Source organism: Corticium candelabrum, chromosome 6 (assembly GCF_963422355.1).
Source record: "Corticium candelabrum chromosome 6, ooCorCand1.1, whole genome shotgun sequence".
Lineage (NCBI taxonomy): Eukaryota > Metazoa > Porifera > Homoscleromorpha > Homosclerophorida > Plakinidae > Corticium > Corticium candelabrum.
Genome location: NC_085090.1, coordinates 6,237,618 through 6,249,480, shown reverse-complemented (window position 1 = coordinate 6,249,480; position 11,863 = coordinate 6,237,618). Strand labels below are relative to the sequence as shown.

The 11,863-nt window shown below is 42.5% G+C and overlaps 3 protein-coding genes across 5 annotated transcripts in view; 1 reads left to right on the top strand and 2 right to left on the bottom strand.

The window, feature by feature from the left end:
- Positions 1-464: 464 nt before the first annotated feature.
- Positions 465-3,252, bottom strand: LOC134181432 (uncharacterized). The gene is made up of 3 exons (XM_062648709.1): positions 2,583-3,252; positions 1,819-2,066; positions 465-1,756 (listed from the first exon to the last, which is right to left on the bottom strand). The coding sequence occupies exons 1-3, from the start codon at positions 2,911-2,913 to the stop codon at positions 887-889; spliced, it is 1,449 nt and encodes a 482-aa protein (XP_062504693.1). The 5' UTR covers positions 2,914-3,252; the 3' UTR covers positions 465-886.
- A 263-nt stretch (positions 3,253-3,515) lies between these two features.
- LOC134181225 (microtubule-associated proteins 1A/1B light chain 3A-like) lies at positions 3,516-6,771 on the bottom strand. The gene is made up of 4 exons (XM_062648462.1): positions 6,621-6,771; positions 6,493-6,548; positions 6,329-6,435; positions 3,516-3,899 (listed from the first exon to the last, which is right to left on the bottom strand). Exons 1-4 carry the CDS (start codon positions 6,658-6,660, stop codon positions 3,716-3,718), a joined length of 387 nt encoding a protein of 128 aa, XP_062504446.1. The 5' UTR covers positions 6,661-6,771; the 3' UTR covers positions 3,516-3,715.
- A 1,711-nt stretch (positions 6,772-8,482) lies between these two features.
- The window catches only part of LOC134181246 (uncharacterized), a 10,815-nt gene continuing 7,434 nt past the window's right edge, over positions 8,483-11,863 (top strand). For 2 of the 3 annotated variants that reach the window (XM_062648486.1, XM_062648488.1), the window contains exons 1-3: positions 8,483-8,592; positions 8,656-8,731; positions 8,822-8,908. In XM_062648486.1, coding sequence (XP_062504470.1) covers positions 8,528-8,592; positions 8,656-8,731; positions 8,822-8,908 — 228 coding nt within the window. In that variant the 5' untranslated portion in view covers positions 8,483-8,527. The remainder of the gene's footprint in view (positions 8,593-8,655; positions 8,732-8,821; positions 8,909-11,863) is intronic. The other variant, XM_062648487.1, reaches the window with a different exon arrangement.

Below are 11,863 nucleotides of genomic sequence, written 5' to 3'. Positions count from 1 at the left end.
TTTTAAATTTTTTACGACAACTTTCTACTTTACTGCCGAGTGTGCATGCCTATTTTGGTTGCGAACGGACAAAGGACGCGTCTGCGTATCGCGAACACACACACACACACACACACACACACACACACACACACACACGCATACACACACATACACACACACACACACACACACACACACACACACATACACACACACACACACACACACACACACACACACACACACATACACACGCATACACACACACACACACACACACACACACACACACACATACACACGCATACACACACACACACACACACACACACACACACACACACACACACACACACACACACACACACACACACACACACACACACACACACACACACACACACACACACACACACACACACACATACACACGCATACACACACACACACACACACACACACACACACACACACACACACACACACACACACACAATTTGATCTTTAAATATTACCCAAGGCCCGGATATCCGGGCTAAGTGTATAATTGTCCTATTGTATTAATTCTAGTGACTGCACGTACAGCTGCAGATTACAGAAGTCATTCTGATATAAATGGAATGCAGTGGAATTACACTCCTATACGCATAGAAACAGTTTATACAAACTATGTACTATACAACTTGATATGCTGTTTACATGCATGCATGCTAAAACTCTTGATCAACAATATTTTCGAATTCTGTATGCACAGTTCCATTAGCTACTGCACAGCAAAGACACCGGCTGCAATTGTACAGGAGATCCATTTGCACAGCAGTATAAGTATACATTTGAGTACATTTGCTCCGTGAGCTAGCAATTGATAGCCCCAATTGTTTCCTACTGAACGAGACATTGGCAGCTAGCTATACAACAAGAGCTCCACAACCCTGCTATCTTTGCCAGCAACCACTGCAAGCCTGCCATCACCGATTGAGCACATTCCATGAAGAGTATGTTGCTTCAACGTGGGAAGGAGAGGAAGCCAGCGACGTGAACGCAAATCCAGGACTGACAGTTGTCTTCCGTCATGATTTTCGTCATACCTAGAGTATTGATTACACCCTCCACATGCCACTATGTGATCACCAACGGAGGATATTGTAGCGTTATAATGCTCAAGAAAAGGAAGAGCCATCCAGTCACGTGACCTGATGTCAAGAACGGTAATGTTCCTAATGGGACTCCAAACGGTACCACGAGAGCCGACGACAGGCATACAGCCACCTGCCGCGTAGAGGAGCTGACCAACAACAGCTGATGAGCACCAGCGAGTCTGAAAAGGCATTGGTTGAAGGTTATTCCATTGTTTCCCGCCTTCTACGTCATAGACTGCAGCTATGTCAAGACTGTCGCCATTGTAGCCACCTAGCCTGTATATTTGGTTGTTTTTGGCAACGAGTGATGCAGATCCTTGTGCCAATGTTAGAGTGTTTGGCATCCGTGCTAGCGGATTCCAATTGCGATCACCATCAGACCAATAGTAAATCCTGTTGTCAGCGCCAGCTCGAATGCAGCACCGATTCTGCCACGTGAAAGCGTTCCAGATCGGAAGGGGACTTGTAAAAAAATTGACCCAGGTTGGTGAGTTCGCGGACAAATCTAGTGAGTAAAGACTTCTAGCTGCCCATGAAGAGGCAAACACAACCTCTCCAACAGACGCAACACAGTTGGCCGTGGTTCCTTGGCATAAGTTAGGAAGTGGAACACATTGCATAGACCTGCAGCACCCCTGCAAATGCAAGCGTATACATCAATCTAAAGCGAGTGCATGATAGTGATCTAGTGGGATACCGTGTAAGACATGCTGCCATCGCCAAATGCATCCAGTTGGAGTCGCAGTGCATGCTCAATCAGTCTCGAAGAATTCCTGCCTTCCGTCAACTCGCTCTGCATCTTCAGTTTCTGGTTCTCTGTCTTCAGTTGGATGTTTTCTTTTCTTACGCTGTGCAGTACGCTGTTTTCTGCTCTCAATTTGCTGTTTTCTGCCTGTAGTTTCGATGCCGTCAAACACTCTGGTCTGATGTTGCTCGATCTCTTGTCTGAAAAAGAAAAATACATAGTGAGGGCGCGTTCGATTGGGCTCTTTCAGTCACTTCCAGAAGAGGCTCCGTGTGCACGTCCCTATTCCAGCTTCTACAGTTCTGCCGATAGAGTCGAAAGAGCCAACTCTATACTGACTTTGCTGATCGTTGGAAGAGCACGCCCCTCTTCCAAACCTCTACCAGCTCCTGAAGGGCACGCCCCTCTTCCAATCAGCTCAGGAGGTTGGAAGAGGGGCGTGTCTTCAGACAGGAGCTCTATTTTTAGCTGGAATTACGACGACGGGCAAGAACCGGAGGAAATGACGTCATGCAATCGATTGCCAGAACTAGACAAACTGAAAGGTTGCGAACGGCATGTTTGTTACCCTAGACATAAGATCGGCTGCAGTGTTTAGCGCGGTATACGTAGCGATAGGAAACAACATGGCAACTACTGTACCTAGTAAGGGGCGTGCAGAGGGCGTTGATGGGGACAGAACCAGGCGTGTGACGTTTCGAAACCGCGAATATCACCTTGCCAGTTCTTCATCTTTCGTCCCAGATCTCTTACTCCGTCGATATCGCACACCATCGTTACAAATTCAGCCTTCTGCGCGTCCCCTCTCCTTTGCACGATGTTCAACATCTCTCGCGCCTGCTCCTGTGCGATGAGGTGACGCTCGCTGGTGATTGAACCGTACTCTTCCAGTGAGATTATGACGTTGGCGTACAACTTGTCGCAGATACATTTGATATCGCTAGGACTCAAGCTACTCACGAGTTCGACTCGAAAGTGACGAATGACGTCGACCTCATCCTCCTCACTGGCTTTACACACACACGTCTTGATAGACGCGGCGGCCATTGAAGAGCGACGAGCCTTCCAACGAGAACCAAGAGCTAGGATTGAGTGCTTTGTAGCAGGACGTGTAAGAATGTAAAACCCCGGGAGGAAGCACGTGATGATGACTACGCATGATGTCGTACTAAACCCGAGTTATTACAGATGCTAATCATGCTGTTAATTATTAAGATCAACACATATTCTAGTTCAGGTGCATGCAGGTCCCGCATCACTATGTTTTTAGACATCTGTATGTGTGGATGTGGAAGACCCACTTCAGTTTTAGTACACAAGCAAGGGATGCCACACTTTTGAGATGTGCTGTACAGATGTTGTGTGTGTGTGTGTGTGTGTGTGTGTGTGTGTGTGTGTGTGTGTGTGTGTGTGTGTGTGTGTGTGTGTGTGTGCGGTGTGTGTGTGTGTGTGTGTGTGCGGTGTGTGTGTGTGTGTGTGTGTGTGTGTGTGTGTGTGTGTGTGTGTGTGTGTGTGTGTGTGTGTGTGTGTGGTATGTGTGTGTGTGTGTTTGTGTGTGTGTGTGTGTGTGTGTGTGTGTGTGTGTGTGTGTGTGTGTGGTGTGTGTGTGTGTGCGCGAGCGCGTGGTATATATACTCACACACTGCTCATTCACATTTCATTCTTGTCATTCTCCACGACTTACGTCCAATCAGATCTAACTCTCTGTCTCTCTCCTACATTTACAGCTTTTTACACTACACATCATGCATCTGTGTCGACCAACATCAAGAAAAATGAGGTAAAACGGAAATCAAATGTCGATCTTGTCAGTCCAGCTCTGTACAACAAAATTCATACTGTCAATTGTTTAGCTGACATAGTACGCATATCGGCCTCCAAACATCTCTTGTGATGCATAAACCATATACAAGAAGCCATCCTCATCTTTGCTGTCTCTGTAGATGTCGTGGAGAGAAGTCGAGGCACTGGCAATGTTCTTCTGATCCACCAGCAAGTAAAATGCTTGAGATGGTCTCAATACCAATCGTTTTCTGTAACAAAGACAGCATTTAAAGTAAAGTAAAAAATGATTGGCAAAAGATCTAAACATGAAAGTTGTCACTACTGCAGCGTATTTCCACCAGTGTTTTAGCTAACCCAGGAATATTGACATGAAAGACACTGTTTGTGGGTGTGGTATTATTTAGTGACCAAATGAAGTGTACCCATGCATGTTACTCACTATGTATATGGTAGTGTAGATATATGAGTGTGTGTACACATAGTGTATGTTTTGGATGCATTGAAAAGTTTTGACAATCAGACAGACAAACAGAGACATGCACACACTGTGACACGCACACACTGACACACACACACACACACACACACACACACACACACACACACACACACACACACACAAACAGACGAACTGACATACACACATAGACAGCCAGACACACAGACAGACTAGACTCTCTATGTATATGGTACCATAGGCATATGAGAGTGTGTACACATAGTCATAGTGCATGTTTGTGATGCATTGAAAAAACAGTTTGCTGAATTTTTTGCTTTGAGCTGAATAAACCACTGAGAGTATTAATATTTGAAATGAGTTGCGAGAGCAAATACCCCTCTGGCTATGCATTTCAATCATAGCTCAAAAGGTAGTTATGAGCGCAATTAAAGAGTCTGTGGGAGCTGCCTAGAAAACCTTCCTACAGTGAAAACACCGATTCCCACACCAATTGTACTAGCTTGTACTTGTATTAGTTGTTCAAAATTTTTGCAAAACTCTATTGTTGTTGAGCTTTGAAGCATTCTAAACAACTGGTTTCAAAGCTGATTAGTATAAACATACAAGATACAAAGGTGTGGCCTTGTCTACATGCAGTCAACGGGAAGTCCCTCTTACACAGGCCGATTTGACTCAACCAAAATTGGCTTGAGTCTAATTTGGCCCATGTACAAATAGTGTTGGCTCAAGCTAAGTGCAACTAGCCGAGCTAACCAGTAGGGCCAGGCTTGAGCTAAACACTAACCATGTGTTTCATTTTTGTGTTACTGGGCAACAACACACAAAGCCTATTTCCCTCTGCTTATTCCCAAATTATTGTCAAAATGGCAAGTCGTAGTACAAGCACAAACTTGAAAACTGGACTGATGTGGAGGTTAGAGTTTTGATTGACACTATCATCTTCTTCAAGCATTTGTGCAAAGCATGCCAAATGTACCACCATGCCCAGTTAGCTCATATAGTGTAAACACACCACAAATCATGCCAAATTAGCATGGACCAGACTCGAGCCAAATCGTCTAGAAGAGAAACATTTTAGTAGTAAAGACATAAGAGACGAAAAGCACATGCTCAAAGAAGGCTTTTCAAAGGCTACGTAAGCACCCATCAATTCATATTCGTAGAGTGCAGCAGAACAAAACTGAAACACTTATTATTACACTTGTTTAGCTATCAAACAATATAGTTCAAGTCACAACATGTCTGGTTAACTAGAAGACTCAACCTGAAGGTATCATGCAAAACCAAATAAGCAACAATATGCCATTGACTTGGAGTAAAAGCAAACAAATGAGGTACAGTATCTTATGTCTAGAAATAGCCAGTTTGACCACAAATTTTCTTCCAGCATTGTCCAGATTGAATGGTCACTGATCTAACCACAATTCTTTCTAGACTGGCTGAGAGTAGGCAGATGACAAGTCTGTCATCTAATACAGATGTCTGCTTTCCATTGTACAAATACCAGTTTTAACTTAGACTCTCACGTCATCCGCCTACGCATATGTAGAGGCAATCAATTAAACAGGATGTAACACAAAACTTGATAAACCTCGATTAGAGCCTCATGGCAACCAACCAAGTTTCTAGCAAAAACCAAGTCTCCTACTATAGTCACTGCAGTTTACTGCATTCGTTTCTAATGGTTCAGAACACGATTTAGTTTCATTTCGAGCTTAAATTTGAATGTGTTCAGGTTACTCTATAAACTTAAAAGTCCATGTCAGACTGTCCTTTGTCAGGCAGTCATCAGACACGTTCCTACTTCTGCTCATACAAACAGTATCCTGATCACTAAACTCCATAGCAACCAGATCAGTGAAACCCTACTAAGTATGGATAATGGGGGAATGAATGTACACATGGCAAATATCATTTCCATAATTAACCACTGGTGAATACCTAGCAGGTCTGATAGACAGCAGGGTAGCATTATGCATCCACTGCCTTCATCCTCTTCAACAACCTCCCCAACACAATCCATGTGTGTTAGACAGTGACCACATTATGAGATGGTGAGAACACCGTAGCAACAGCTAGATCTGCTGCCTGAAACTAGTCCATTGCGTTTGTGTGTACATACACACACACACATACTACAAACTGACGTCATCACACTTCCGGTCTGTAAGTCAAAGGTATCGTGTCTTCCTTCTCGAAATTTGAAGGACATCTGACCTTAGAATGCTGATGAATTGGCTGATCGTTATGTCTTCGGGCACGAGAAACTTTGTCTTGTCGAGACTCGGAAGGTACTTCTCGTTGCAGTAACGTTCAACAATGACCTGCAGGAAACTCGACGTTTAGACACGAAACGAGAGAACAAAACGGCTCAAACTGACCGGTACTTTGCTCGGAAACTTTCTTCGTATCTCCTCGACGTCTTGCTTTCTCGCAACTGGAGAAATCGACGAGAAATCGACAAGTAAGTGACACGTCAGAGAAAGCAGAAGCGCGAGTTTTATCTTACCGAACGTACGTCTCTCTTTGAATGATTTCGATGGGGGCATTTCGATCTCTCCTCGATCGATCGCTTCGCCGTTAGTCAAGTGGGCGACTGAGCGACACCCAGATTGTACTCATTCAAGTGTACGTGTCGATGCTTGATGACAATCATGAAGTTAGCGCGTCGACCAATCAACAACGAGCCCTCATGTGACGTGGGCGGTGAGTTGTAACGTCACCAAGGTGTAGGACACGGGATTCGACGTGTTGATGAGCGATGAATAACGACATTTCAGGCGCTATTGAGCAGAAATGACCAGACACAAAGGTACACACTGCCAAGCTTTTAGCAAACGCTTACAAACCGGTTCAACACGAAATGCGTATGTAAATAGCCGCACGTGACTTATGACGTCAGGACTCTAGAAGTAGATCCAATGCCCGTTTCGTTGATCGTGGACTAAGTCGTTCACGTTATTAATAAAAGCTTTAATGTGTTTTGTGCGACGCATAACTGCGTGGAGACGACTGCAACATCTTTGGCTTCAAAGGAAGCAAAGAAACATTTCCAGGTACAGGACACCACGCCTACACGCGTGACCACAACATGGTGTACACGTGTATAACAATAGAATCATTATGCGTGATCCAATGAAGTTCCAATTACGTAATTTGTGGGCTGGAACGAGCACCGCAGCTGTCTTGCAGAGAGAGAGAAAAACACCATCACACCGTGTTTAAAAACAGGATGCGCTAACACCTCGACTTCGTAGATGATATGCAGACATTTGGATGTCTGAAAGATCGCGTACTGGAAATTGCTCACGTGTTCATCAGTGCGGGGCGTGGCATCGCAGCTGTATTGTTATGCAAGTTGTAGTTGCTCAATCATGCATGAGTCAATGCTTTGTACTGTACTGTATGTACGTGTACATGACAAGTCTGCTTGCATGCTTTTGTTCAAGCAATAATTAATTAATTAAGTTAATTAATTAAACTGTTCATGTTTGATTGCAAACGTAACTACGTAAAGTACTAGATGTAGCAAGTCAAAAATTACTGTATGCAATAGTGGTAGATAGAATTTAAGCCTCGTATTATAAATGATAGGTTTATGACGTCACGATTAATAAGAAATTAATTTATAAACTGCTCATGTAGATTGATTGCAAACATGTACTAAAAGTAATGTAGCAAGTCGAAAATCATTATGTGTAATACAAGAGATCCAATTTTAAGCATCATGCTAAAAATTCTTACTGGTAGGCTTATGACGTAATGATCAATAAAAATTATTAATTTATAAACGGCTCATGTTTGATTGCAAACTTAAACTACTAAACGTAATGTAGCAAGTCAATAAGCCGCATGATTAATAAAAATTAATGGCGTCATGATCAATAAAAATTAATGACGTCATGATCAATAAAATTAATTTTGCTAAAAGTAATATAGCATGTCAAAATCACTGTAGTAGGCTTATGACGTCACGATCAATAAAAATTGATTTATTGATTCTGCATATGCGTTCACACTTTTAGTATAGCATAATATATTTATTTAATATTGCATAAAATTGTTAATATCTATTAATTGTAATTGCTACAATATTATTTTTATAACTTGTTTTATACACTGATCCGCACATTGTCATAAAATATTAAAATATAATATTATGATAATAAATAACGGATATTCAGTTTTTGTAAAATTTGTAATTTAATTAAGCTTAATTTAATCTGATTTTTATCGCATGCAAATGCACGCGCAACCGTCGTCGGTGGCCTAATTGTTCTGTTGCTATGCAAGAACAAATGAAAAGCCCAGGACGAGGTCACGTGCATAGAACAATCGCAGACCCGGATTTATTCGGACATCATAGAGAGACACACCGGCTCCAGTCTCACAATCGCTAAGCAGTTTCTTGCTTTAATGGCTTCTAAGTTACGTTCCAGAGGCATAGAAACGTTAAAACAAGAGAGACCAACGACTACAAGGCGAGAAATAGCAAATGCGCATTCGTTATTTGAATTTGAAAAATGGCGGGTTTTCTCATTCAGAAAGAAACAGGAAAGGAGAGATTTCGACGGCTCCGAAGAGCTCACTATTGTTTGTACTATCGAATCTGGACCGACGGTATGCGGAATGTCGCTCTAGTTCTAAGTTGTTTGATGACTGTGTGAGCGCTCAGTTGTGATTGGTTGGTTGGTTGTTGGTTGACTGCAGGAGGTTGTCTTGACTGATGAGAGTTGTTGTCGGGCGAGTTCTTGTGATTTAGGCGGTAGGACTGGCGGCAAGGTGAAGCTGGAGAAGGTGGTGTGTCTGTCTGTCTGTCTGTCTGCGTGTGTGTGTGTGTGTGTGTGTGTGTGTGTGTGTGTGTGTGTGTGTGTGTGTGTGTGTGTGTGTGTGTGTGTGTGTGTGTGTGTGTGTGTGTGTGTGTGCTTACGTGCGCGCACTTGTGTGTATGTATACTTGTTTGTCAGTCCGTCTGTCTGTTGAGGATTCCCAAACGTTTCAACTGAAATTGATTCACAAGTTCTGTCAGTCGGAAATTGTTCCTTTGCTTTCCCTTCCTGGATAATAAAATGATCTAAACATTGTCGTCGGCCTCTCAGTTGCAAATGGGGCAAATGTGCAACTTCAAAGGGCAGCAAAATGACATTTTAAAATAAAAATGAAGAATAAAAATAAAAATTGAAATTAGAAAAGTTTTTATGACTTCAAAGTTTTGCTTGCAAAATAAGTGAAGATCAATGACAAGAAAAATTGAAAAATAAGCCAAAAATTTGAAAAATAGAAAATAAAGATTAAAGATCAAAACTTTGAAAATGAGTCAAAAATTTGAAAAATAGAAAATTAAAATTAAAATAAAATTTTGAAAATTAAGAATTAAAATGGCGGGAAGGGTCATGAAATGATGCAGAAACTGAATGATCTTTGGTCCTTTTTTAGAAGTGTTGGCAGTGGGTACTATCATGTGTTTGTGGAAGAATACAGAACTGTCATGATTGTTATTGGTAGAGTTAGTTTATTGTTTGTGTGTCTGTCTTTGTGTCAGTCTGTTTCACTCTCTGTTTGTCTCTGACTAACTGTCTGTCGCTGTCTGTGTGTCTGTCTGTCGGTAACAGTCTGTCTGTCTGTTGGTAACAGTCTGTCTCTCTGTCGATAACAGTCTGTCTGTCTGCCTGTATGTATGTATGTATGTATGTATGTATGTCCGTAACAGTCTGTATGTCTGTCTGTCGGTAACTGTCTGTCGGTCTGTACGTCTGTATGTCTGTAGGTCTGTCTGCCGGTAACAGTCTGTATGTCGGTCTGTTTGTCTGTAGCAGTCTGTCTGTCTGTAACAGTCAGTCTGTCTGTCTGTCTGTCTGTCTGTCTGTTGATAACAGTCTGTCTCTCTGTCGATAGCAGTCTCTCTGTCTGTATATCTGTCTGTCTGTCTGTATGTATGTATGTATGTATGTCGGTAACAGTCTGTATGTCTGTCTGTCTGTCTGTATGTATTCATGTATGTATGTATGTATGTCAGTAACAGTCTGTATGTCTGTCTGTCTGTCGGTAACAGTCTGTATGTCGGTCTGTTTGTCTGTAGCAGTCTGTCTGTCTGTAACAGTCAGTCTGTCTGTCTGTCTGTCTGTCTGTCTGTTGATAACAGTCTGTCTCTCTGTCGATAGCAGTCTCTCTGTCTGTCTGTCTGTCTGTATGTATGTATGTTTGTTTGTATGTATGTATGTCGGTAACAGTCTGTATGTCTGTCTGTCTGTCGGTAACAGTCTGTCTGTCTCTTTGTTTGTCTGCCTGTCTGTCTGTTTGTCTGTAACTGTCTGTCTGTCTGTCACAGTCAGTCAGTCTGTCTGTCTGTCTGTTTGTCTGTAACAGTCTGTCTGTCTGTCGGTAACCGTCTGTATGTCTGTCTGTTTGTCTGTATGTGTGTCTGTTTGTCTGTAACAGTCTCTCTGTCTGTAACAATCTGTCTGTCTGTAACGGTCTGTCTGTCTGTAACAGTCAGTCTGTCTTTCTGTCTGTCTGTCTGTAACAGTCTGTCTGTCTGTCTGTCTGTCTGTCTCAATACATATATTTTTCCATTTAAATCAAACATTTACATCATGAGCAACCTAACACTAACACACAACACCATTACGGTCTTGAAGCATACAAAAGTACCCAGAGCAAACCACATTTCGACGTTCTAATCTCGCTATGCTAATGACTTTGTCTGAGACGACTTTCACATTGCAACGCTGTAGAGCCACTGAAATAATTGATCGCCAATTGTTCTTGAAGTCAGTCTCCCCATTTCCTTCATCATCCCTTCCACTCTTTGCCAGCTTGTTCAAATATCTAACTGCTTGTTTGCCCCAACAGCCAAAATGTTCGAAAACAAGTGGAATAACCAATAGGCAGCACCCTTCTGGCAGCAGTTTGGAATTATACTTTGCCCCTATCTTCTCTTCCCGTTTTATTGCTGCTACTGTTTCTTCTCTGGAGACTGCCTTTACTGAGTCCGAACACCATGGATGAGCCAAAGACACATTTAATTTGATGTCTGCACCTGGTCAAGAACTGGAGGATATCCAATCTCTTGTTACTGTTGACGTACCTGTATTTTGGCTCTAGTTGGTGCGGCAAGTTGAGTGGACACAGGCAGTTAGACCATGCTGCTGCCACACACAAACACACACACACACACACACACACACACACACACACACACACACACACGACACACACACACGACACAATTGAGTTGTGAGTGTGCACTGGACCACCCTCCAGTCTTACAAGTGATGGTATCCTTGGATTTCCGGTTTGTTGCCACAATCACAGCAACTGCTTGATGCAGAAATGTCACATCTCAACCTCATCATATTTGCCAAATGAAAATCGTGTGATGAGACTGCAACATGTGATGAGGATGGAATTGCTGACGCCCAAGCTCCAGCTCCTTTACCTGACAATGAATGCAAACGAGCTCTGTCTCTGATTGTATTTGAGTTGTTTTTCAATACATTCTGTCTGTTTGTTTGTTTGTTGGTTTTTGTCTCTCTGTTTGTTTTTTGTTTGTTTGTCTGTTTGTTTGCCTGTTTTTTTGTTTGTCTGTCTGTTTGTCTGTCTGTTTGTCTGCCTGTATGTTCGTCTGTCTGTTTGTCCGTTTCTTTGTCTGTCTGTTTGTCTGTCTGTTTGTCTGACTGTTTGTCTGTCTGTTTGTTTGTCTGTTTTTGGTTTGTCTGTCTGTTTGTCTTCCTGTATGTCCGTCTGTCTGTT

Bases quoted from the DNA above. Each gene is read 5' to 3' on its own strand.
- LOC134181432 (XM_062648709.1), bottom strand. From the start codon at position 2,913: ATGGCCGCCGCGTCTATCAAGACGTGTGTGTGTAAAGCCAGTGAGGAG. The intron at 2,067-2,582 runs GTGATATTCGCG...TTTCTTTTTCAG, and splicing joins AAAGATGAAGAACTGGCAAG to ACAAGAGATCGAGCAACATC. The intron at 1,757-1,818 runs GTATCCCACTAG...TTGCATTTGCAG, and splicing joins ATGGCAGCATGTCTTACACG to GGGTGCTGCAGGTCTATGCA.
- LOC134181225 (XM_062648462.1), bottom strand. From the start codon at position 6,660: ATGCCCCCATCGAAATCATTCAAAGAGAGACGTACGTTCG. The intron at 6,436-6,492 runs GTCAGTTTGAGC...AGTTTCCTGCAG, and splicing joins AGTTTCCGAGCAAAGTACCG to GTCATTGTTGAACGTTACTG. The intron at 3,900-6,328 runs GTCAGATGTCCT...TCTTTGTTACAG, and splicing joins CAATTCATCAGCATTCTAAG to AAAACGATTGGTATTGAGAC.